This window comes from Numenius arquata, chromosome 10 (genome assembly GCF_964106895.1).
Source record: "Numenius arquata chromosome 10, bNumArq3.hap1.1, whole genome shotgun sequence".
NCBI classification, from domain to species: domain Eukaryota; kingdom Metazoa; phylum Chordata; class Aves; order Charadriiformes; family Scolopacidae; genus Numenius; species Numenius arquata.
The window spans coordinates 996,233-1,022,086 of NC_133585.1; the positions used below are offsets into that span (position 1 = coordinate 996,233).

At 44.4% G+C, this 25,854-nt stretch overlaps 1 protein-coding gene across 2 annotated transcripts in view; it reads left to right on the forward strand.

Annotated features, from left to right (window-relative positions):
- The window catches only part of PLCE1 (phospholipase C epsilon 1), a 100,784-nt gene extending 76,747 nt beyond the window's left edge, over window positions 1-24,037 (forward strand). For both annotated transcript variants that reach the window (XM_074154991.1, XM_074154992.1), the window contains exons 11-31: window positions 1,819-1,941; window positions 2,027-2,163; window positions 2,850-3,088; window positions 4,088-4,149; window positions 4,276-4,441; window positions 6,257-6,364; window positions 6,805-6,921; window positions 7,005-7,163; window positions 8,224-8,347; window positions 10,283-10,407; window positions 11,126-11,243; window positions 14,797-14,928; window positions 16,073-16,363; window positions 17,133-17,296; window positions 18,184-18,445; window positions 18,750-18,868; window positions 19,881-20,009; window positions 20,727-20,936; window positions 22,539-22,700; window positions 22,878-23,096; window positions 23,828-24,037. In XM_074154991.1, coding sequence (XP_074011092.1) covers window positions 1,819-1,941; window positions 2,027-2,163; window positions 2,850-3,088; window positions 4,088-4,149; window positions 4,276-4,441; window positions 6,257-6,364; window positions 6,805-6,921; window positions 7,005-7,163; window positions 8,224-8,347; window positions 10,283-10,407; window positions 11,126-11,243; window positions 14,797-14,928; window positions 16,073-16,363; window positions 17,133-17,296; window positions 18,184-18,445; window positions 18,750-18,868; window positions 19,881-20,009; window positions 20,727-20,936; window positions 22,539-22,700; window positions 22,878-23,096; window positions 23,828-24,004 — 3,343 coding nt within the window. In that variant the 3' untranslated portion in view covers window positions 24,005-24,037. The remainder of the gene's footprint in view (window positions 1-1,818; window positions 1,942-2,026; window positions 2,164-2,849; window positions 3,089-4,087; window positions 4,150-4,275; window positions 4,442-6,256; window positions 6,365-6,804; window positions 6,922-7,004; window positions 7,164-8,223; window positions 8,348-10,282; window positions 10,408-11,125; window positions 11,244-14,796; window positions 14,929-16,072; window positions 16,364-17,132; window positions 17,297-18,183; window positions 18,446-18,749; window positions 18,869-19,880; window positions 20,010-20,726; window positions 20,937-22,538; window positions 22,701-22,877; window positions 23,097-23,827) is intronic.
- Window positions 24,038-25,854: the final 1,817 nt, after the last annotated feature.

Consider the following 25,854-nt stretch of genomic DNA (forward strand, 5'->3'; position numbering starts at 1 on the left):
GAACAAACTTGGATAATGAAATAACCTAGGAAATACAGGATCCACTGGGAGCACTCGTATGCATTTGTATGGCTCTGAACAGATTAGAGCCACCAAAGCTTATTAACTCAGATTAAGACTCATGATTTGGACTCAAACCCTGAGAAGGCTCCGTAGCTGTAGGCAGGGTTGGACACGAGCTGGTTTTGCACATCCCTCAGGGAACCCAGAGCTGGGGAGGGAGCAGAGGGTCCCACCAAGAAAGCTGAGCTGGTGACAAGTGATGGTTAGCTGCAGTGTGGCAGCTGGGAGGAGGGGGGCAAGAGAGGTCTCTAGTTCTTTTTCTCTTGCCATGTAATATGTGCATTAACTTTATCTGACCCGTATATTACATCGATGTCTCCACCAAGGGAGAAGCGCTAAATAAACTAAAATTTCTTAAAGTGAAAAAAAAAATCTAAATATAATGATAGCAATTTAGGACCTGGCTATCTTTGTTGTGCATTTTAAATAATAGTAATTCTCATAGGTAGAGAATGAAAAATGCTCTTTTTACTTATATAACTCACAACCTTGATATTTGTGACCCCTTATGAATAATTTACATTGGGAATAAATCCTTGTACGATCCAGGTGTCCAGATGATTTCCAAGCACAGGTAGCCTGCAGCTGTCTTCTCTCACTGTCTCAAACCAGATGGGCATCCAGCCAATTCCCAGGTTCTTTGGAAATGTCCTGCCTCCTGTGAGGTGGAGGAAGCAGGAAAGGGTGGTGATGCCACCAGGAAACAGGGAACAGGACGTGGAAAATTCAAGAAGGGGAATTTTTTGTGGAGAGAGTAAACAGGCTCTCTCATTAGCTGTATACAGGTGTAATCCAGACAGCTGCCAGTTACAGGTATGGTTGGTGGTGATAGTGGGGTTTTCTTGCGGTTTTTGCCTTTTTTTTAACAACCTGTATTTATTGCCCATGGAAGGATTGTGGAAGATAGTCCTTAGTGATCAGATCCGGTGAGATGCTGAGCGTTATCATCTGCTGCTCCGTTTGGTACTCTGCAGTTCCACTCTGTTTTCTGGAGCCAGGAGACTTTCCTCACCATGGTTTATTTTTCTTGTCTGATAAAAATGTTAGGAATGATTTTAGCCAAAATGTTATATGTGGTGTGTCAGTACTTGCCATAGTGATGTCAAACAAATTGAACATTATCAACTAAAATAAATGGTAACCCTGACTGTTGTTGGGAAGTATCTGGAAACCCACGGGCTGGGAGACAGTGTTGAGTACCGAGAAAGTGGAAGGGTTATGCTGCTTAAAAGGCACCTTTAAAGCTCCCAGCTATAAGAAACCCCAGGTGCATAAGGAAAATATTTTTTTTCTTGCATACCCAGTCAGAGTATTACTATTTTATTTTGACTGTGTAGAGCTTTAAGGAATTCTCCATCCATTTTATTTTTCCCTCAGCAAATCTTCAATAAACCTCATAAACAGCCTGCGCTACAAGAACACTGCCGTTGGTTTCTTTAAAGGGAAAACGAGAATGCTTTTGTTTGTGCCATTTTCACCAGGCCCTTCTGCACGTGGCAGAGTTTTAAATAACATGGATATACATTATTAATTCTGGCAAAGTCTGCCCTTGTCTTGAGGGAAAAGAATAGCTGCTATCAAACAAGAAGGCACACGCTGTCATTAAGCATCTCATAAGATACTTTGCTTCTTCTAGATATTGGTAATAAGTGTGTTAAGGAGAGCACAAGTGAAGTGTTTAGTGCAGGAATGTGTAATATTTCAGTAAGCAGAAATCTAACATGACCCAATTACAGCAGTCTCTTTCTGATCTAGCACATGGAGCAGCAGTAGCTGGCACGGGCGCGTTAAAGGAGGAATGAAGGGCTTCCAGAACTTCATGGTGTCTGATAGTAACATGACTTTTGTGGAATTTGTAGAGCTCTTCAAATCTTTCAGGTAAAATATATTTTTGTTCTGTACTGATCTCATTCATCCAAGTTTACAAAAGAGCAAAAATTGAACTTTTCAAGTCTTTCCTCAGTGTGCGCAGCCGCAAGGATCTCAAAGACCTTTTCGACGTCTATGCTGTGCCGTGCAATCGATCCGGTTTAGAGCCTGCTCCGCTTTACACGAATCTGAAGATTGATGAAAATAGCAGTGGATTCCAGCCTGATTTAGGTTTGTTAAAGGGGAAAATTCTTCAGTTATTGGCCTTAAGAAAAAGTGTCTCAGTCAGTCTCGTAAAGAACTGTCAGTTATAAGTTTGAGTAGAGGATTGCTGCCATACATCCACTAACACCTAGTTAGCAGGGTGTAAGAGAGGTTCTTTGTTCAGAACTGAAGGGGAGGAAAAGCATTCCTGTTTTACACGAGCCAGATACATTTGTACCTGATACAGCAGAGGAGTAAAAGTTGTTTCTGAGTGTCTGGGCCCAACACAGGGGTCTGCGTCTGGAGCAGGAGCTGTGGAAGGGCTGGAACATGAATGTAGTGAGGAGAAATGGGGAGGCTGCGCCTGTGTCTCATGTGGTTGGTTTTTTGGCTGCATGTGGTGGCAAGGGGAAGCAGGAGGGTCCTGGGTGACGGTGTGAGAGGCTGTGAGTCCATGGTAAAGGTTCCAGGGTTTCGTTTATAGTAATTGAACACTTACAGCCCACTCCCATTGTTTGCATACACTCTTAATGCTCTTTTTTTCTATTAGTGAATAGAAATAAGATGCTTTTGTTCTAATTTATTATGTCAGTCCTAAAATATTCAGTCAGATACTCATATGTATGATATATTACATGATATTCTACACAGTATATGCGATAAACATAATTATATAGCTTATATTTATATTTCCCGTCTTTTCTTCTTTTAAGATTTGTTGACTAGGAATGTTTCAGACCTGGGTTTGTTCATTAAGAGCAGGCAGCAGCTCTCGGACAACCAGAGGCAAATCTCCGATGCCATTGCTGCTGCCAGTATCGTAACCAATGGTACTGGTGTTGAGAGCACGTCTCTGGGAATATTTGGTGTGGGGATCCAGCAGCTAAATGACTTCCTGGTGAATTGCCAAGGAGAACACTGCACCTATGACGAAATCCTCAGTATTATCCAGGTCTGTGACGCAAACGTCTTGCAGTTCCTTTTACTTGAACTCTTGTTACTTTGGTTTTCCCCACCAGCACTGTCCACCTTGTCAGAATAGCAGAACTCTCTGGGTATCTCCTTCCACACTTATGTTGTCACTACAGTATACTTTAATTGAAAATTTAATACTGTCTTAATTCTGGGCTATAAAATCGTGCAGATGTCCATAAAAAGAAAAAAAAAGTCATGCAAATAAACAGTTTTATTGGCTGTATGTGCTTTATTAGGAAGGGATGTCCCCACTTGGGAAAAGTATTCATGACAGAGTGTTGTTTTCTCTGTGTCTGTGTCCACCTTTGATAAAGATTAACTCTAGTTTGGAACTTAAAAACCCACCATTTCCACATATTTTTATTTTATTATAAAAAATTCTCCAGAGGAAACATGGGCATTTTATTCCCTTATGTACAATGGCTGAAGTGATTAGAAAGTATGTAGAAAATTCTTACTTCCTCCAAACATGCATAATCAATATACTCCAAAATAAAGTCCCCACTTAAAGGCTAAAGCCTGTATATTTGAGCTATCAACGTGTAATAGAAAATGGCAAAGCTTAAAAGAGAGAAATTCTAAGGAAACATCAGGTTCGCATTCCTCAAGCCTCTGTAATTTGCGCTGGTGCTGGTTGGTGAAGTGCAGTTGACGGGAGAAGGATGCCTGGTCATAGACCCTTCGGAATTGGAGCTCAGGTGCCGACGCTGCTCTGAGCAGGCTCTTGGATTCGGTGACTCCCAGCCTCCTTTCAGCCTGAGCGGTTCTGTGATGTACGATTAGGAGTTCCGTGGGCGTGTTTAGTCATTAGTGAAACAAGCAGGAGCATACTGCAGGCACCTCGTTACTTTATCCACAGGACCGGTGTTACATACTAACTGCTTAGTTCCATGGGCACGCTACACTATGGAAATATAAAAAAGCTGTGTTTTTAAGCATTGTTATTATATCTCTCTTAAATGTCTTCCTTTTATAGAAATTTGAACCCAGTGTGAATATGTGCCAGCAGGGGCTGCTATCTTTTGAAGGCTTTGCAAGGTAGTTATTTATGTGTTAATTTATATATACATATATATATATTAAGATGACAGCAGTGTATTGATGTATGTCAGTCACAAAATACTCAGTGCAGCAAAAAACTTCCTCGCATTTCCTCACCTCTAGATTTTTGATGGATAAAGACAACTTTGCCTCCAAGAACGATGAGTCGCAAGAGAATGCTGAGGACTTGCACTTCCCACTGTCGTATTACTACATCGAGTCCTCCCACAATACGTACCTGACTGGCCACCAGCTCAAAGGGGAGTCCTCGGTAGAGCTCTACAGCCAGGTACGCGGGGCCGGCTCCCCGAGCGCTTCTCAACCGACCGCGTTTGTTTAGCTGGCAGGGAGCAGAAACATGACCTTTTTGCTTTGAAAATCTAGATGTCCTCAACCCCTGCTTGCAAAAAACCTTGGAAAACATGATGTGTGGGAAAGCTGCCTGTAAGCACAGTTGTGCTCAGATGCCTTTTCTAAGACAAAAAAAAAGTTGGTTTAGTTTGAGATTCATAGCATTTAGACACCAGTCGGTCTGACCCAACCTACTAAAATTAGACTTTCCCACAGGAAAGACTGATCTAATATTTTAGTTCATTCAGATGTCAAAAACACCACTCAAACACTGTACATTGCACTGCAGAGACAAATTTCAAATGGAACTATAACTTCTAAAAACGTTACTTCTAGGAATATTCTGCAGTTTTTCAGACTTTATGCCTGGTCGGTGGTGCACAGGAAAAGAAGGGTTTCTCCCTAGGGCTTTTGGTTCTGTGTTTGTTTGTGTGTGTGTGTATATGTATATTTATATAAATTTGTGTGTTTGTGTATTTACCAAATTCTAGAGAAAGCATCAAACTTCCTGTGAGCAGTGGTTTCGTGACTTTAAATGTTAACGAGTCACCATGGAGAAGGGCTCATCTGGCGTCCGTGCGCTGCTTCCCCTGGAGTTAGACGGGGGGGGGCTGTGCTAAGAAAGCCCAAGTAACAAGATTGCACTGAGTAACGCGGTTGCAGGAGGTTCCTGTGACAGCCCTGCACGGGGTGACGCCAGCGTTCTGTTGGGAACGGATGGGAAGCGAGACAGAGCTCAGCTGGCTCCAAAACCTGCGTGATGCAGAAAAGCTTCTTCCTGTCCCTCTAGTAGTTGTCTCCAGAAGAGAAGGGGCTCGTTGTTCCTGCTCTCCCAGAGGAGAGCGATGGACATAACTGCCTGAAACGTAATTATTTGGGTTTTGATAGGAGAAGTAATTTTTTTCTTTGTGCATGAATGTTTTGCTGGTTTTGACTGTTGAGATCTTGGTTTTCAGCAAAATATCTAATTGTAATAGAGATAGCTCTTCAAGGGCAGGCATGGTAAATATTGCTAGCAACAGTAACTGGGCTGCCAACAGATGGGGTAGCGTGTCGGTCCCTCCATCCCTCCTCTTTGCTTTCTTCAGGCTTTTTATAGCAAGTAAGGCTTTCTAAAATAAATAAATTAATACATAGTGGGGGGTGGGTGGGGGGGTGGGTGGATGGATTGATGGATGGAAGGAAGGATGAATGTAAAATAGCTTAATATCATTAAATTAGATGGCCTGGCACATTTCCATTTTAACTATCCTCATGGAAGTTGTTCATAAGACATTACTTTCAGATCTTCTTCTAATTAAAAAACTAACAACAACAACAAAAAGAACCAGCAGCCAAACTGCAGGTGCTGTGCCCATAAGCTGTCAGGTGGCAACCTGGAATAAATTGCCGTGTTAGTTGATAGCTGCTTTTTCAGGTGGAAATATGGAAATGTGTCTCTCCCTCAGAACATTATGAAGCACTTTTGACAAACGCAGTCCATGTGTCCTGTAAGACACCATGAATTTCCAAGCTTTATGGTACTTCTCTTAAGAATATAAATGCTTTCTCAATTTTCCCTGCTCTCTCTCCACCTGGTGACTGCATTCAGCTGGGGACTGCAGTGTCCCTGGGCTCTGTGTACTCCACACATCGCTTTTCCCAGCACTTGTGCTGAATCGCTGGGCTTTCGTTTAGCTCTGCAATGTCCAGCTTCTGCTTATTGGCCTGAGCCCGTGGCTCGTCTGCGCTGACACTGTTAATTGCATTGTAGGTCCTTTTACAAGGCTGCAGGAGCGTAGAGCTGGACTGCTGGGATGGCGACGATGGGATGCCCATCATTTATCATGGGCACACTCTTACTACCAAGATCTCTTTTAAGGTATGCTGGTAATTGCACACAGAAAAAAAAGGAGAAGAAAATCAGTACCTTTTTCTCTAATGAAGTAAGAAATTCACCTTCTAGAAAAGTACAAATCCTAATGGGCTAAATCCTAATAGAATATGAACTGTGGACTATGTCAGACATGAACTCCTCAATTATAAACATGCTTTTCAAATTAGTTTTGGTAGTGTATGTACTGTAATTTTCTGTCTTTTTATTGCCAACATAGCTAGCATAAGTAGCTGTTTCCAGTTCTGTTGTAAGAAGGTGCCAGGTTGATCTGTAGGAGCTTGTTTGGAAAGCAAATTGTGTGTTCTTTCTTCTTAGAGGGGAAAACAGATGCCTGCCTTTATCCCCTTTCTCCCCTCTCAACAAGTGAAGTGAATGCTGGAAAATAATGATGTGTTCTTTCACTGTCCGTTCTTCCTCTCCCACAGGAGGTAGTTGAAGCCATCGATCGCAACGCGTTCATCACCTCTGACATGCCAATCATCATCTCCATAGAAAACCACTGCTCCCTGCCGCAGCAGCGCAAGATGGCGGAAATTTTCAAGGTAGGCCATAAATTGTGGTAAATTGTTCTAAACACGTGCCTTGGGATTTTCCGTAATATAATCACATGTCCTTGATATTTCAGAATGTATTTGGAGATAAACTGGTAACAAAGTTCTTATTTGAGAGTGACTTTTCTGATGATCCCATGCTTCCGTCTCCTGGCCAACTGAGAAGAAAAATCCTGCTGAAAAACAAGAAGCTGAAAGCCCATCAAACGCCAGTGGATATATTGAAACAGAAGGTAAAGTCCTTCCTTCACAGCAAGCAGTGAGACCTAGTTTTTGTTAGGGGTAATTCATTTCTGTTTTGTCATTCCATTGTGTACAGCAGAATGTACAACAGTTCAATGTTGTGTCATTCCATTATGTACAGCAGAATAATCTTAACGCATATGCATGCTTGGAAGACTCACAGTGGATTGCAACGCTTTCAAATAAGTAGTAGACAAGACATATAGTAACTTATAGACACAACATAACAAACTTATAGTGTATTTCAATTTTATAATACTTCATAATATTATGATCAGCAGCACCACATGCCCTGTGTGATAAATGTAAATGAACTTTCACTGTGAGGCTGTAACATTTGCTATTCGTGTTGGTTGAGAAATAGTGATATACATAGAGTGCGTATGTATATATACAGTGTTGAGTCAGTTTCAGTAGAATTTTGCTTTGCTTCTTTTTTCATATTCAAGCCAGGCAAATACTCTCTTATTCCCTTTTCAGGAGGACTCCGCTATTCAAGCAGTACTTATACCTATATGAGAATTCTTTTGGTTTCTGAAAATAAGGGCTGCATCTCTGGTAGCCTCAATTTAACAGTGTCTGTGGTTAGTCAGCAATTAAATTGAATCCTTGAGAACGAATTGCTTTTACCCAAAATGTAAACACAATTGTATTAGAATTGAATGCTTGTGTAAGACCAAGTAAAACACACTGATTGTACCAGTATATGGATATTCTCCATCTTTTAAAACAATTTTAAACTGTTTCCAAAACAGCATACCTCAGACTGGAAAAAGGCAGTCCTGCTCTGAATAATGTGCAAAGTGGACGTTTTCCCATAATTAATTAGGTTTCATATCTTACTGGGTGTTTTTCTACCAATACAAGTTTTCTTTATATTCAGACCCTTACGGTGATACCGTAGTTGGATCTTAGCAATCTTACTTCTCGTTATATATATATATATTCAGTGCTTTCATGTAAATAAAATAAGATGCAAACAGCAATGAAAACCCTTTTGCTTTTTAAAAACACCTACCAATAATGTAATAAGTGGTTCTGTGGCTGCAGGCTCACCAGCTGGCGCATATGCAGGCACAGGCCAGCAACGGTGCCAGCAACCCCACACCCAGCAACGAGGAGGAAGAAGATGAAGAGGATGAATATGACTATGACTATGAATCTCTCTCTGATGGTAACTATATATATATATTTACTTATTACATTGCTGTTGTTAGAACTGTAGCAATAAGGCATGTAAATTCTGTAGTTCAGGAATGTTGTGGAAATTGCGGGGGCTAATGGTGTCAGCAGATCGAAAAAAGGGATTGGACCAATTCTTGGGCAAGTTTATAAGCAAATGTTACGGGTAGAAATGTAGGGTCCAACATCCCTAACGTTCAGCAGTTGCGGCTGCTGGGTGGTACCAGGGAAGTGGACCAGGACTGGGGGCTGGATGCCCTCTTTAAGCAGCATCTCCCGGTGCCCCTGCGAGAGAGAGAGCTGGGTTAGATGGGCCCATGGTCTGATGGAGGTGGGCATGTTCTAGCTGTGCAGTGAGTTCTTCCCCCCCGAACCCTTACGCGTGATGGGTACCCACTGAAGTTCTTGGTACCACGTTTGGAGAAGATGTGAGGCCGGAGCATGTCCTGCAGCACAGGGCTTCTTTCCAGCTGCTCTCTTATTTACATTGCTCGCTTCTGTGTTTAATGATGAAAAAACAGTCACAAAATTAACGAATGCAGCTCAGGAGCTGACACTGCTTGTGGGAGAGCAGTATTAGTTATGCTAATAGGAAAATGTATGAGTTTGGTGCGATGCTGCCTTCAGTTGCCTTTTGCTAGGAAGTTGGCCTAAGTGGCTACTTGAGAATACTCCTGGGGTGGGACAGGGTGGAGATAGTGTGGATGCAAATTGCTGTGAAAAACTTAGATCTTTGTTACCAGACTTGCCAGGGAAGTATTGCAGGCCAACGCAGTGAGTGGTGTCTGAGCAACGTTCTAGTTAGGAGAAGGTTTGAGAACTCTGAAGCTGGCAGGAGACATGCACACCTCCCTCCCAGTGTATGAAGGAGTCTGCAGCATGATTTACTGCTTTATTACAATGGTTATTCTTTGGGATCTTTAATTATGTTAATATTTTGGCAAAACTAATCTAAATAATGGTCTGTAAACTTTCTAAAAGATTTTTAGTTTTATTTTCCTTACTGATACATGAGGTTTGTGTAAGGCTAATAGTTTTACAACTGACACTTAATTTTCATTTCTCTGGCTGTAAATCTTAATTTCCTTTCCTCTTATTCCCTCTCTGACTCCGTTTCCCTGTAGCTGATGTCCTTAATGCTTCTCCTGCTCCTAACAGCCAGGAAGGTAAAGGCCGTTTGGTTGAGCATTTTAACTGCATGAAATCAGCACTGCATCTCCAGCCTGTTAAATGGGACCCTGGGAATGTGTGGTTTCTAATTCATGTTAAAAGTGCAATCAGATATGTTTTTTGGTGTTGCTGACTGGCAGGAGCTGTTAGAAGGCTGCATGTGCGACACTGGTTATGCATAAAAAGAGTATGGTCAAAGCATCAGGAATCTCAGGAATGAAATAAAACCATTCCTTTTGTGACAGTTACAATATTTTGGTCCAGAAAGACCACATCAGTAGGTGTGTTATTCTCTGATAAATATGTGGCTTTGAAGAGGAATTTCTATAGATGTAAAAAATGTTTTTTCATGGTGAATGTAAGGAAAGGAAAGTCAAAATGTGCTGTACAAAGACGTGTACCTGTTTGATGTGGTTAATTGTGTTTGGGCTTGAGCGATTCTCTGTTGTTGAGGAATATCAGTTGTTTTCAGATGGCAAAGCCTAACTCATTAGATGATTTTGTTTTTTAAGCATCTTCTGAGCACAAAAGGATGGGCTTTAAAAGAAGTGCAACATATTAACCAAAGCTGAGCATTAAAATTTTGAAGTAGGAAGTTACTACTAAAAGAGAATGCTTTGACCAGTAAATGCATTATTTTGGCATCTGGTTATTCAGATAAAATTCACAGCACTGTCCACAAATATTGTTAATTCAAACTAAATTTCCAGTTGAAACTGTTTGGCTTTATGTTTATTAAAATCCCATTGATTTTTAGATAACATTCTTGAAGACCGACCCGAGAATAAATTATCAAGTGATAAACTGCAGTTTGAATATAATGAAGAGACTGCCAAACGAATAAAGAAGGCTGATTGTGCTACTTACAATAATAAAGGAAAGGTAGTTCTGCTTTTTCCCCTCCTTTCTTCTCAGCCACACTTTGATATAGAACCAGCTTCAGAGGGGTTTGAGCAGTTTATGTAGCTGAGACATCGGATGGCAAATGTGCTTTAATGGAGACAAATAGTAGAAGGTGTGGAACCGCACCAGAGAAAACAGATTAACTAGAACAAACGCTCAACATGCTGTTCGAGAAGAGTCCTTGGGGCTCATTGAATATACAGGCTGCTTGGCTGAAAATGTTAGCTGTCGTTACTCTCAGTGGAAGACTTCATTGAAGCCAGACCCAGAGGTTTATTTAGATACCTCATTTCCATTAACATCCATGGAACTGAAGATTTCACCTGAGTCTTCAGCACCTTCGTGTATCTAAACAACCGCACTGGGGTATCAGCCAGCCACGCTGCCGATATCAAATCACCTGGCAACTGAGCCAGTGCGGTGCTGTCCAGTAAATTGTAGCTTCTCCTGAACACAGATCTTTGTCTAAATTTTTGTGTAAGTGTTTGTAGAACGGGCTCTGGTTGAGGCTTTGCCCCCTGCAGCGGTGTCAGGGACAGGTACTGGGCATAAACCTGACATGGGGATGTGCCAGGTGAGGACAGCAAACCAGAGAGGAAGAAGGAGAGAAAGGACTTTGAGGACATAAGACAGACACACGAGAGTACTTTCACATTGAGTAATCGTATTATTGTATGCTCTTGGAATCGTCACGTAGGTTTATGACATGGAGCTGGGTGAAGAGTTCTATCTTCCGCAAAACAAGAAGGAAAGCAGGCAGATCGCCCCGGAGCTGTCGGACCTTGTCATTTACTGCCAAGCTGTGAAGTTCCCTGGTAAGGACACTGCCCTCTTGTATGCCTTCGAGCTTTCTGATTCTTGGAGATGTTCTGTTTATGTTTGGAATTAGTTAGTACAAGCATTTTCAAATTGAAGTAGTCGAGGAGCTTTTCTCTTGATGATTTGGTAGTCGACATAATAATAGCTCTGGCTGAGAAGTAGAATTCATAAATTATGTGAAGACGTACTGTTTGTCATATTACAACGTTTACAAAAGTGAGATTTGCCAGTGTTCACAACTGCTGCGCTGCCAAGTGACAGAGGACAGAAAGCTTTATCTTAAGAGCTCCAAGTTTCCATGTAAGGACCTACTGAATTAGGGAGGAAGGCGTTCGGGAGACCGTGCAGGAAGAGCCTGTCACAGTTCTGGAGAGACCTCTTCGGTGCCTTCCACCTTTCCCTGCAGCTGCCTCTGCTGCTCCGTCCTGAGCGGGCAGGAGGGGAGCCATCTGGGGGTAAACGCAGCCTTTCGGTGGGGTGGGGTGTGTGAGGAGAGCTGGTTGCACATCACACCCCCTTATGGAGGGGGGAAGGAAATAGGAGAAGCTTCTTGTGTACGGTAGGAAGGATAATGTTTGCAGAGGGGAAGGAGAGGGAGTAACGGGCCTGGGGATCGCTCGGAGTTACTTGTGCAGCGCTGAAACGTGAGCTTGAGTGTGTTTTGGCTCATACTGTGCACATAAATACTTTTAAATTGAGAATTTATTGTTTATTGATGTGTTTAATGTTTTGAATGAAAAATCTGCTTTTTAATGGAATGGTTCTCTATGGAAAAGTCAGCAATTCTGCCAAATCATGATCTTATACAAATAGAACTATAATCAGATTAGAGAAGCTAACCAAACAGAAAATAGTGTCAGATAGGCAAGATAAACATGATGAAAAATGGAGAGACATTCTTTTATAATCTTCTGTAACTTTCAGAATTGTAGGTGTCACTTGTAAAAATAATAACTTCTAAAAATTCAAATCTGATACTCTTTTTAATGAAATCTGCAAGAGATATCTTTCAAATAAAATATTTTCTTTTGAAGAATGATATTCAAGATTAAACAGACATAGTTTAAGTTGTTCCAAGCATTTTGACACACAAAGATGTTCTGATATTCTAAGAAAACTTGAAAATGTTTCAGTTTTTTAATGTAATTTCAGTTATAAAAGAAATACTTGCTTTCCTCATTGGATTGCTTCCTCTTGCTTTAAAGAGTGTGAATAGAACAATTAAGAAAATGAGTTCCTTTTCGCTGATGAACACACGGAGCTGTAGAAATTAGTTTTCCAACAAACTTTTGTCTCCTTTGAGACAAATACTGCCTTTTCCCAGGCCGTGTAGCCTCCCATGGCCACCTCCTCGGAAGGTGAAGGTCTGTTCTCTGGGTTTCCAGTGGTTACACTGGCGGCCCTGCTGCTGAGGATCCTTACACAATGGGCAGGGAAAGCTGAGAGCGGGGAGTCACCTGAGCTAAGCCAGCCTGAAGTTCAGGCTCCACCTCCCGTGTGTCAGAGTGCCCCCAGACTATCACTTCTCAAGAAAGTCAAGTCAACATAAAAAAGAGCACTCTACACACAAAAGTTCTGTAAATTCTTTGTCAGGGTCTCAGACCCACAGACTAACTGGCTGCTGGTCTGAAACTCATGGTGAGGAGGTGACAACTGCAGTTTAACCTGTTACTTTAGCACGGTTCGAATAAGGACAGGGAAATTTGCCATCCTCTGGGCTAAAACTCTAAAAGCAGAACACAGTGTGGTTCTATCTACCACGAGGGATGGGCACTAAGTTCTCAAATGATATAGTGTAGGGGTTGTAGGGACATGCAAAACATTTATGGTAGTATGGTAGGATCTACGTGCAGTGTGCTGGGATCAAAGCTGGTCCTGCCTTGACCAGAGAGCTGGACCAGACGAATTCCAGATCCTCGCCAACCCCCGTTATTTTATGAATTGATGATTCTATGAATAGGTGATGCTGTATCTTGGAGTCCAGTTTAAATGGGAGTGAAGAATGGAGCTTGTCTCTGGGAGGAGGCGTGCCTCATGCTGAGCATGGCCATGGGAAAAACAGCTCTTGGCTGCAGCTTGCCCCGTGGCCACCACCCTGGGGTTCAGCACTGCACTCTGCTGATTTATGAGGTTGGGCTGTTTCCTCGGGGGCTGGCTCCATAACAGGGTGTTGAAACCTGGATGCTGCCTAATCCATTTGATCCATTGAAAACTGGGATTAAACCTGCTGGAAGCACACAGTGCACAGCTCATCCTTCTCCCAGTCACTTCATGGTCCTTGGTCTCGGCTCCTTCTGCCTGCTGTGGTTTGTGTGTGTGCTTTGGCCCAAAGACACGGTGTGGCTCCAGCACTGAAAGCATTTATCTACATCCTAAACTGTCCTGACCCAAGTGGCTCCATTGGGACTATGGGCATGGTTTCACTGAGTGCACGTGGCGTGCGGTGAAGGTTGGGAGCTGAGTTACAGCTGTGGACAGACTTCAGGAGAGGAGTCCAGTGTGTCCTCCTTGAGAGGGTGTGTGTTTGCAGGTGAAATTAGCATTAAATCCAGAACTGTCTTCTGCCAGGTGTGAGTTGATACGAGTTCCCGAGGGTCATTTCATGAGTCACAGTCGGGCAAGTAACAGTGGTTTTGCTTTGTTCTGTTCTGTAACACAAGCACATCTGGGGTCCCTGGGAGCACCCACACCTCGCTGCTGGGGGCGTCACAGTAACCATTGTGCTTTTTGACTTTGATTTTGGTCTGCCATGTGCTCTCCCCAAGTCAAAAGAAACTGGCTTTAAGGGGGATTAAGTCTGGTTACTTCACTGGGATTTAGGTCATGATTTTAATGATTATTTTGCTAAAACGTGTGTGTTTGACTAATAGCTCTACTAGAGCTTTCCAGCTCCACTTCCAGCGCATATTGGCCACTAAATGCTTAATGGGTTTTGCACACCTGCCATATTTCCTGTTCTTGAAATACAAATCCTAACCAGAAGAAGGTAACTCTGAAAACATCTTGAGGTTAAAGTGTTTAACCCACAGCATTTGGGCTCTTTCCTTTACGTTATCTCTTCTGTAATTCTGTAGGTATCCATCCTAGGTGAATTCCATGATGTTCACTGCTGTACAGATTTAGTGCTTCTGTAGAAAGGAGGGGTTTTTAAAAATTATTCTAAGGATGAATACATTGGGACTGTTACTGCAGACTTTTTCAGTATTTATTAGGACCATTTGGTAATTTGAGACAGAGCCACTACCTTCTTCAGGCCAAAAAATAAAGTGAAGAAAAGTTATATCACAGAGAGATAACTGTGTATTGTGTTGCTTCATATAAGTTTTTATATACACTATATGTATAAATATACATAATACATACATGCATAAAGGCATGTAGGTATGTAAAGATGTTAAAATTAAATTATGGAGAAAAATACAGTGCCTGCCCTGTGTACTATATAAGAGGAGTATTCATGCCTTCAAAAATAATGTAAAATATGATGGAAAATGTCATGCCCTCTTGGTCATGTTTTTTGGCTCATTTATTCTACATTTATGGGAACAGGCTTGTCAACTCTCAACCCATCTGGCTCTAGCAGAGGAAAAGAAAGAAAGAGCAGGAAGTCCATTTTTGGCACCAACGCCGGCCGGCTGAGCCCCGGGGAGTCGGCTGCTCTCATCAAGGCATCTGGAAAAGGTAACGGGAGCCTTGTCTTTCCCCAGCCCTGCGGAACGGCTCCGGGACCCAGCACATGGAGCGGCCCCGGCTGTTAGAGACCAAACGCTGTACAGTGTGTGGGGTGTTGGGCTTCGGAGCGGTGTGTCGTTAGTGCAGCCCCTGCTACAGCAGCACTGCTGTAAGGGGATTACGTGGTCAGGAACATGAAGACCCTAATTCATAAACAGCTCAAAACCAACATATATTTTAAGTGATGTATCTAAAAATTTGTATTTTAAAAGGTATGAATGAATATTTTCAAAGTACAAATGGAAGGCAGAACTGCTGGGCTGGATCCAGAAGAGGATTTTTAGCGTCTGAAGTAGGACTTAGTTGCTTAAAATTCAGACAAGTCCAAACGTGTAATTGTGCAAACTCCCGTGTTCTACCTTGGATGTATTTAGACTCCGCAGGTGATTCAGTTTGTGAACTTGGAAATTGTGCTTCTGCCTATGAACCGATGGAAAGAAATACAGAGAAAGTACAGAAGAGGTTCTGGGGCGGGGATGAGACCCAGACCCCCGGCCTTTCGGGCGGATGCCATGAACAGAGAGTTACAGAGCTGTGCCCTTTCTTGTACTCATTTTCTGGCTCAAGGAGCATTGCGTTTCTTTCAGCCCAAGGGCACGGCTAGAGCAGACGGGTTGGGTTCGCTTCAAGAGGCCAGGGTCCTAAAAATGAAGTGTATTGCCTCATTCTAAAGGATATATGTACTTTTCTGGCTTTGTCCCCTGACTCCTCCTGCCTCTGTAGGCTGCCTGTTTGGGAACTTAGCAGATGGGTTTCCATCTCGCCTCCCTTCCCCATGTAAAATGTATAAATGAGAAGAGTGGAATTTTATTCCTTTATTGTATTCCGGCAAATGCCAGTTAAGTACTTATTTATGAAGGCAGTTGCTAGCACATCTAATCACAGAATCACTTCAATACTTAAACATTGTGTTTCCTCTCATGGATGGTTCCTACTGTATCAGAAGGAATGTGACACACTGAGCAGTGGCGCTTTCCAGGCTCAGCTTTTTCTACCACAACCCGAGAACGCAGACATAATTCACTAGAAAACACCCAGTCTTTGGCATCTGTGGCTCTGTGGCTGTACCGTGCGGGTGCTCTCTCTCTTCCAGGCCCTTTCGAGGTGATGCGGCCGACCTGGGAAGAGCCCTGCTCCCCGTACAGCTCTCCGGCCTCTCTCAGCGCCATCATAAGGACGCCCAAGTGCTACCACATCTCCTCGCTGAACGAGAACGCGGCCAAGCGGCTGTGCCGGCGCTACTCCCAGAAGCTGATCCAGCACACCGCATGCCAGCTGCTCCGCACCTACCCCGCTGCCACCCGCATCGACTCCTCCAACCCCCACCCACTCATCTTCTGGCTCCACGGCGTGCAGCTCGTGGCTCTCAACTACCAGACGGACGGTACGGCCACATGAGCACACCTTCTGTTACACCTTCAGTGTGAAATAAGCCCCGAAACGGGAAATTTGTGTTTGATGTTTGCCTTTCCCTGCTGTCCCGAGGGGACGTACCTGTCAGTGCACCCCAAAGCAGGTTCATACCGTGACAATCTGGTCCTTGAGAGGAGCCATCCCAGAGCTCAGGAGCTTTGTGCCAGCCCAGCAGATCTCCCCACTGCACAGCGACACCTTCCTTTTTTATCTCTATTTTGTTGCTGAAGGTTGTTTTTCTCCCCCAGTTCAAGTAGTTGTTACCCCTTTCTGATAATCTCAAGTATAAAAAAGTACTAGACTATTTTTTACTTAGAAGTGCCTCCGTGGGTGCTGGTTTAATGTTGATCAAAACATTTGTGGGCCATTTTCTGTCCTATTTTGTGTTCTTTCACCTTTTCGATGGGGAATCCATTAGGTCACCTACAAAGCTGTACAGTCCTGCTTTTTCATTCTGCAGCTCAGGGCAAATACCTAGAAATTTCTCAGAATAGGTGTAGGCAAGAGAAAGACAACAGAAAGGGACAGAAAAGAATGAACTGTCCTTACAGTTTTATGTAATTAAGTATTGGGTAGATGGGATACATAAATTACAGCTGTCTCTGAAAACCAAGAATGAATTGGTGGTACACAACTAAAATTTAAAAAACCGGATACTTAAAAGATGTCTTTGCCCTCACTGTCTCAGTTTTTGCATCGTACCGTTGCTCTCAGTCACCTCTGGCTCCTTTACCCCCCAGATCTTCCTCTGCAGCTTAACGCTGCCATGTTCGAGGCCAACGGTGGCTGCGGATACGTTCTGAAACCTCCTGTTCTGTGGGATAAAAGCTGTTCCATGTACCAGCAGTTTTCTCCGTTAGAAAGAGATCTTGATAACAAGGAGCCAGCTATATATTCCCTAACAGTAAGTACATGAAAAGGGATTTTCCTACAGCCAAGCAGACGGAAGATGTTTAACCCCAGGCTTTAACCAGAATTACAGTCGTGCTTCTGAAGGGATCGAACCTTTAATTGTTGCCTGTGCTTCTGAAGGTCGGCATGACTGACAGAGAGGGGAGGGCAAGGAGCAAATCACTGCCTTTATTTTATTGGCTGGTTGGGATCCATATTTACTTTCACTGTTTCCTTCACAGTATTTGTAGAAACTCGGTCCTGAAAGCGTTTTCCCTGGGACCACACAACTGTGTGGAATTGTCCGTGTGCCCGGGTGTTTCACACGTGTGTGAGTGCTCGAGAAGCTGCACAAAGAGCCATTACGAAAAGCTGTAGTGGAGCTTAAGACCGTATTTTTTAGAAGTTATATAATAAGATATATAATTCATGGATTTATGGCCAAAAGGTATTCTAAGCAGCTAGTCCCTTCCAGGAAGTGCGTCAGAAAAGTGAGATTCACAGGAACCCGAGTTCTCCGGCTGCAACTGCACACCCGATCCCTGTGCCGTGTGTGCCAGGGCCAGCGGGGGCCGGTGCCACCACCCCGAGTCACGGAGAAGAAAATCTGATCCTTTTTGACTGCGTTACTGGTACATTCTTCCTGGATTAACTTTCAGGTGCCTCGGATGGTTACACTCATGATGTAGAGTGTATTTTTTTCAGAGGAAAGAGGCCACAGCAACGGCCTGGGGGGGTGAAGCAGCTCCGCCTCTGAAATTACTGCCCTCGCAACGACAGGAGTAGGGGAGTGTTGTAATTAAATCAGTTTAGGAGTGGGATAAACAATATTGAGCTCAGAATCACGACGTGAAAGCATTACTCCACTAACCGGTGTCTCTGTGTGCTCCCTGGTTGCAGATCGTGTCAGGGCAGAACGTGTGCCCCAGCCACAGCGCGGGCAGCCCCTGCGTGGAGCTGGACGTGCTGGGGATGCCCCTCGACAGCTGCCACTTCCGCACCAAGCCCATCCATCGCAACACCCTCAACCCCATGTGGAACGAGCAGTTCCTTTTCCGTGTCCACTTTGAGGATCTGGTCTTCCTTCGATTCGCGGTGGTGGAAAATAACAGCTCGGCCGTAACGGCTCAGAGGATCATTCCCCTGAAAGCCCTAAAAAGAGGTACAGTGTAGTTTCTGGTGACACCCTGGGCCAGAATGGTCCGGCAGCTTCCTGAACTGCATCCTGTAATATGGAATATATTGAATATTACAACCCAACCAAGGGAGGCAGCTCTATGAGCCACTCGGCATTTCATAGCATTTGGGTTACCCCGTTGTACAGACAGAGTGTTCGTGCAGTGTTACTGCAGCGTTTAAATCCTGTAGGGATGGCACCTTGTAGCTCTAAATACAGCAAATCTGAGTTTCCCGTGTACGAGACTAGGACGTGGCAGAGTGCTCACAGAGGGGTGTTTTCTCTTTAGGCTACAGACACGTCCAGCTCCACAACCTGCACAACGAAGCCTTAGAAATTTCTAGTTTGTTCATAAACAGTCGGAGGATGGAAGAAAGTCCCCCTGGGAACGCTCTGCCTGCATCAATGGTAATTTAATTAATTTTTTGTGAATGCCATGTGTTTTTGTCTCAGTAACTACTGTGGTCTGAAGACTTCTGGAACCAGACTGTCCAAAGATATCAGCTCCTAAACTTGCCTATTTTTCAGAAGTACCTCAATGCCTAATTCTTTTGGGTTTTGGTGGAAGCCAGGTTCCCCTGCCCGGCTGAAACTATGGGATGGTGAATCTTTTCAGTTCTGGCTTGGGGTGTATTTGGGTGTAGCTGGAGAACTCCCGTGCTGGAGGAGGAGTGGGGCTGAGCACTAAAGGTTCAGAGCTGCCTCATGCGCTCCTTTGTACATCAGTTGTAAGCAATGCATTTGGGGCAGAAAAAGATTAAAATCACCCACAACTTCGGAATAATGAGAGTAAAATTGAATTCTGTTACAGGGAAAGATGGAGTATTTGCATAAATACATGCATATTTTATCAGTTATAGCAGTACATATGTCTGTATGCATGTATGGATGTGATGTGGGTGGGTTTGTTTAAATAGCCCTCAGTGTTAGGTTAGCTGGATGACGTGTGTTTTAGTAACTTTAAGCACGTATTTTATCACTTTGCTGATTGCTGAGGTGTTAGATCAACCCTCCTGAGCTACTGCAGACGTTACCCTCCCCGGAACCCGGGGCCAGACACCCGGCTGGGTAAGCGAGGGCAGGAAGGAAGGACATCAGTGGTTTGGAGGGTAAAACGAAGCGGTAGCTTCTCATCCAGTAATTCGTGCGCTCGGCTAAAATGGATAATAGCGATGGAGGTTCATGGACTCTCACTGGAAAACTTCCTTTTTTCTCTTCACCTTTGGGGCGGGGTCTTTTGGGGGGGTCAGTTTGTTGGGGTTTTTAATGCCCTGATGTGTAGTGTATCATCATTAAGAGCCGTGTAGGGGCTCCCTTTGCTCTGTCGAGGTGTACACCCACTACAGAGTCTTTCAGGCAGCCTGACAACAACAGGCCTGTGTACGAACCGCTCAGTGACCTGCTGCCTGTTGTCCCACAGCTGTTCAGCGCGGGGGACAGGAAAGCTGCTGTCACCCACAAAGTGACAATTCATGGAATCCCGGGCCCGGAGCCTTTCACCGTTTTTAATGTCGGGGGGGGCACCACGGCCGCGCAGCTTCTCCATCAGGTACGTGCCGCCGGATCGCCGGCTGACGGCAGGAACCCACACAACAGCGCTCTGGGTGTTCGTCTCCCTGCGGGGTCATGGTGTTCCTCCGTCACAGCGAGGGGGTGCTTCAGAAACGGGTTACTCTGGAATTAATTACGTTGCAAACACAGAATATCCTCAGTCAAATTTTCCCAATCTTGGCTGCGGAGAATGGGTTTATAATCTTATTTTAGTATTAGTGTCTTAATATTTGGGCATATGCAGATGAGAAAACCAATCTCTCTGACCCACGTGGGCTGTCCTTACACTGAGGGCAAACATTTCTCTGCAGTTCTTTGAATTTGAGCACCGTAGGAATAGAGAGTAAAAGTTAGAGGGCGAAGTTCATGAGCAGAAAAACCAGTTCACTCAACAGGGATTGTTATTCCAGCAGTGGGAAAAGACTGTACTGTCCTGGGATTGGAATAAATTGTCTGGGCAGCCAAACGGGACAGAAATAAGCTTAAATAGCACTGCCTTGTCTGGGACAGCTGAGCTGCTGGGCTGAAGAGAACAGGACATTACCCTGGAGTGAAATATCCCAATAATAAATAGCACATCAGAAATCTCGCCTGCGCTATCAGAATAGTTATTGATTCTTAAAGCCGCCTTGTTCATTCTCATTTATAACTACTAATTATGCAGTGTTTATATTTAGCATTCTAATTGCTGTGTGTTTATTGTGGTCTGTCTTAGCTCTTGGCTACCACCAAAGGCACCAAGTCATGTCCTACAGACTATTTTCTGATGGAAGAGAAGAGTTTTATATCTAAAGAAAAGAGCGAATGCAGAAAACCACCATTCCAGAGGGTGATTGGGCCTGATGAGGGGCTGGTGCAGCTTCTGAACAGTTGGTTTCCAGAAGAAGGATACGTTGGAAGGATTCTCTTTAAAACCCGAGAGGAAGTAAGTCTGTTTTAGATAAATTGTTATTTACAAAGGTGGTTAAAAATAGCTGTTAGGACCAGGAAACAAAGGGCTGCTGTGTTTGTTTCACTGTTTGGTGAGTCTGTCACTGCTCCGAACATTGTTTGAAAACAAACATAACTCCTGAGCGAGCACAACTTTATACCCCGGGGTGACACCAGCCTGGCTCCCCTCAGCTCCAGCGTCAGCCACGTGGTGTTAATCATCTCAGCAGGTCAGCACCACCAGCTTTCTGTTCTGATCGTTCTAATTTCATCTAAATCTGGATTTTGACGTGACAGGAAATGAACATAAAGGAAGAAGGATAATAACTAACACCAAAAGATCATCAATAACAGAACTCCAGACTCCAGTCATCAATCAGTGTAAATGTCAGCAACTTCTTCCCTCTTCAGAAAAATTAGAAAGGATTTTAATACTAAAGAAGTCTAAAAACCTCAAAGGAGGAATAAATTATCAATGATAGCCTAAAACAATAAAATAGGTGATTTCTTTTAATTTAAAGGAGGAGGATGGAGTGATTACTTCAGTTTAAACTGTGAGCAAAACATCCAACGTTAGTGCCCAGGCTTGGGAGGGGAAACAAAACAGCAGGAGAAAGACCCTTGTCTCCTTTTCAGAGGCACTTCCTTTGGCCATTTCAGCATATAACAGCGCTTGGGCTGAGCACAGTGATATTTATACACGTATGTTTGTATGTGAAGATTTTTACACACACAAATGACAGATCCTTTGAGATCCTTTAAAATGAAAAAATACATTCTTAATGGATTATTTTGTTCCAACTTTTGATAAAGCTTCAGTTTGACAAATCCCCAGTGTATTACACAAATCCCTACTTTTTTTCCTCTGTTTCTAATACTTGGAGCAGAAATTACTAGATAGAAATTTATTTGTGGAAAGAGTAGCCTACATCATTCAGGTGACTGCGACACTTCCTTTGTCAGCGCATGTGGCCACGACTGTCGCTGCCAAACCCTGTTCCTGCTCAAAAGGTGGGTTAAAGTCCCTCTCATCCATCATATGGGAAAATGATGCCGTGGCTTTGTCCCGCGACGCTGGTACCTCAGAGCATCATCTGTGCTTTGGAGCCTTCCTGCAGAGAGTCTCCTCGGGTCTTGGGGCTAGAAATGAAGCTACAAATTTGCCCAGAAGAACAAGGAGTGGGAAAAACACTCCCTCGGGCTTCTCGCTCTCTCAATTCTTCTGGCTTTAGTGCAGGGACCAGTAGAGAAAAGGACACTTCCCACCATCTCCCCTCTTAATGCCACCACTACAGGACTAAACAGAATTTTGCAAACATAAGGAAATAATGGATTTAAGTGATCATTTTTGCATGATGTGGTATGATGTGTGTCTCCGGTCCTTGCCTGCTGTGGAAGGTATTTTAGAAATGCAGGTATTTCTATAGAAACACAAGCCATAGCGGCTCCTCAAAGCTCTCACGTAGAAGATTTGCATTTAATGAAACAGAGCGGGGGCAACAGCAGCCTCCAGTTTTCATGCGATAAAAGCCCTTTGTGACTCCCAGCTGTCAGTTACCTCTCAAGTCCATGGATTTGGCTCTCCTTTTTCCTGTAGAATTTAAATGAGAGGAACGTCTTTCAGGAAGCCAGAGAAGACACAGCCCTGGGCCCCGAGGAGGACAGTTTCTTTGTCCAGGTACATGATGTCTCCCCGGAGCAGCCCCGCACCGTCATCAAAGCCCCGCGGCTCAGCACGGCGCAGGACGTCATACAGCAGGTAACGCCCGGGGGGGCCCTCGGTGACACAGGGGAGCTGTTGGTGGGTCAGTGACATGGGAGGGGGTCACACCAGACCGGGGGGGTTTGTTCCCAGCACTCACTGGGGAATCCATCGCTTTAGTAACCCCAGTCTGAGGGAATTCCTTCTTTTTTTGTCTTTTCTGCTTGAAAACAGACTCTTTGCAAAGCCAAATACTCCTACAGCATCTTGAGCAACCCCAACCCCAGCGATTACGTGCTCCTGGAAGAGGTGACCAAAGAGCCAGCCAACAAAAAGTCCTCGACATCTAAGCCCTCGCAGAGGATTCTCTCTGATCAAGAGTGTGTGTTCCAGGCCCAAAGCAAGTGGAAGGGAGCAGGAAAATTTATCCTTAAACTCAAAGAACAGGTTCAGGTAAAAAAATTAAGTAGGTGGGGGCAGGTTTTATGGATCAGCTCAATGGGAACCTGCTTCCAATGGGAGAGAGCCGTGACCGGCCCAAGGCTGGGAGGGGAGAAGAGACCACAGCAAAAAGCAGGTTCCTCTTCTTTCCGCTCCTCCTGTACGTTTTTCCCTTGGCGGAACCGCCTCGGTTACCCCCAGCACGGGATTCCCTCCGCCTGCACATCCCCTCTCTACATCTGCCTTTTCCTACCAGCTGCTTTTCAAAACCTTCCGGCCGTGCAGACCGTGCTCCCCGGCACAGCAAAGCGGGACCGGTCCAATGGCCAGGACTTACCAACTACTGGAATAAAGTCCCTTTTCCTGCTCAATGAAAGTTGTTGTGTCACTTTATCCAGGGCTTAGGAAGGCGCAGGAATGAAGGATGCACCTGCCGGGAGCAGGAGCCCCGTTCTCCCTCCCAGCAGAGGCCACCAGGCCCCAGCAGGTGTTGCTTTAAAGCAACTGTGTCATAAACACAGATTTTTATAGCAAATTTGCTAAATGTATCTTTGACAATGCGTAATTTTCAGTTAATTTGTTCAGAACAATCAGAAGAACGTGCTTGGTGTGAAAGCACAGCCGCACTGCAGTTCAGAAGGGAGGCTGCTTAGAAATATGGTGTGTTTTCCTATGAATTCCGTATTTCCCAGCAACCATCCGGCCCGTGAATCCTCTCCGATGACCCGATGTATTTTTTACAGGCAGCCCGCGACGACAAGAGAAAAGGCATTTCCTTCACCAGCGAGCTCAGGAAGCTGACCAAGTCGAGCAGGCAGTACCGGGGGTTCTCCTCGCCCCCCCTGGGGGTGCCGCCCGAGGGGCCCCAGCGGGAGGACCGGGCCCCCTGCGGGGTGACCTTCGGTGACACGATGGAGTGACGAGCGCCGCTGCCCACGGCACGGGCCCTGCAGGTACGAGACACCGACCCTACGGCACTGGCCGCAGCGACTGGGAGCGGGGCGAGGGCTGGGCTTCACCCCCTTTCTCTGCCCATTTGAAAAACAAACCCCAGACGCTGCCTCCTGGCTGATTTTATAGTGGGTATTTTAATTAACTAACTGTGCTTAATTAACAATGGCCTGTTACCCGTTTGCTCTGGCCCAAAGTAAACAGAAGTGTCCTGTAGAGCGTTGGTTAGTTTTTTATTACACGCATATAATAAACTCATCAGGATGGACAGTCTCCTTTTCAGCTAAAACAATTTTCTGGTGTAAATTTCTCTCCATGGAAATTTTGCCAGAAATGTTCAAACATTTTCACTGTTGTTTCTGTCTCTCTTAATTTCTTCCCTCTTGCTTGACTTGAAACAAGTGAAATGGAGGAGGAAGGGCCACGCCACGGTGAAGGGAGAAGGTGTAACGTGCCCACCCGCACCCCTGCGCAGGGCTGGCAGCACCCACAGATCCGAGGGGCTACAGGAAATCAATAAACCTTTCCAGTTTCAATAATCCTCTTCTCATGTGGCCAACTGACGATTGCAGCTTTGTTCCCACATCCACCCAATTATTAAAGCATTACTGACAGGCACTGCCGTAATGCTGCTAAATCACTACATTAGAAGAATTAAAATTGTACTTTCATTTGCAAAAATATTTCCAATATGAAGGGACAGATTTGATACCTTATTTCTAGGCTGCGCTAAAACCCCTAAATCATCAAAACAATCTGAAATGAAGAAAAGCCAAGTAAACGCTGGAAAGGTCCCAGGCACGTTCCCTCTTCTGCTCTTGTTCTGTCCTTATTGAAACCCTGGGGCTGACGGCCGTGGGTCCCCCCGCAGGGCCGCTGGAGGAGCCGGGCAGAGCGGGGGCCGGAGCCGCTGCCTCCGGGCGCTGCCGCGGGAGCCGGGGACGGAGCAGAGCGGGGAGAGGCCGGTGGGCGCCGGGAGAGTCCCCTCCACCTGCGGCTTCTGGCGGGACGTCTCCTGGACTGTGGGTTGCAAACACCCTCCCCTTGGGAAAGAAAAGCTGATTTTAGCTGGTTGCCTCCGGGGCAACTGAAGGCAGAGAACCAGAGGGTTCTTTTATGTGTATTATATTAAAATAATGCACTTTTACCTGAAGATTTCTGTTAAACACTGTGTTAAGTGATTGTAAAGAGATTTAAATATTCTGTACCTTCCCTCGCATGTCTGTGTAACTCTGGGGAATATACACAAAACGCTCTAATTATTTATGGTTTATCTACTTTAACAAAATAATGTACGATAGCTAAATACACCTAACAGGTAGCGATCTTTGACAAGGAACAACATTTTCTTCTTACGAATTCTAGTTTTCCAGGCTTGTGTTTAATATTTATTACCATGTTCCAAAGTACATGCCACTGTATAATATATTTATCATACGCTACTTTTTAGAAAATGCAGAATTTTTACCTCTCTTTGGATTTAGAGGAAAAAAATGTTTTAATTTTTCTGGTTGTTTCTTTTCAGCACAAGAAGTTCAAGACCCCAAACTGACCAAACTCAGAATAAGGCAGAGATAAACGTAATCAACATTTCAAAATTTTAAATTCAAAATGCATTTTTCCCTAGAGTCAGGAAATGCCTTTTTACTTGTCTGTTAGACCCGGAGTACAGAGAATTCTGACAGTAAAACTCCCGACGTTTCTGTTTACATAGAAACGCTGTTGTAAAGGTCGGTGTTCGCCGAATTCATCTTCTGATACTGAAGGTGGGTGCGGGTGGCCCTGCCTTCCCTCCCCAGGAGCCGTGAGCACGCTTAGC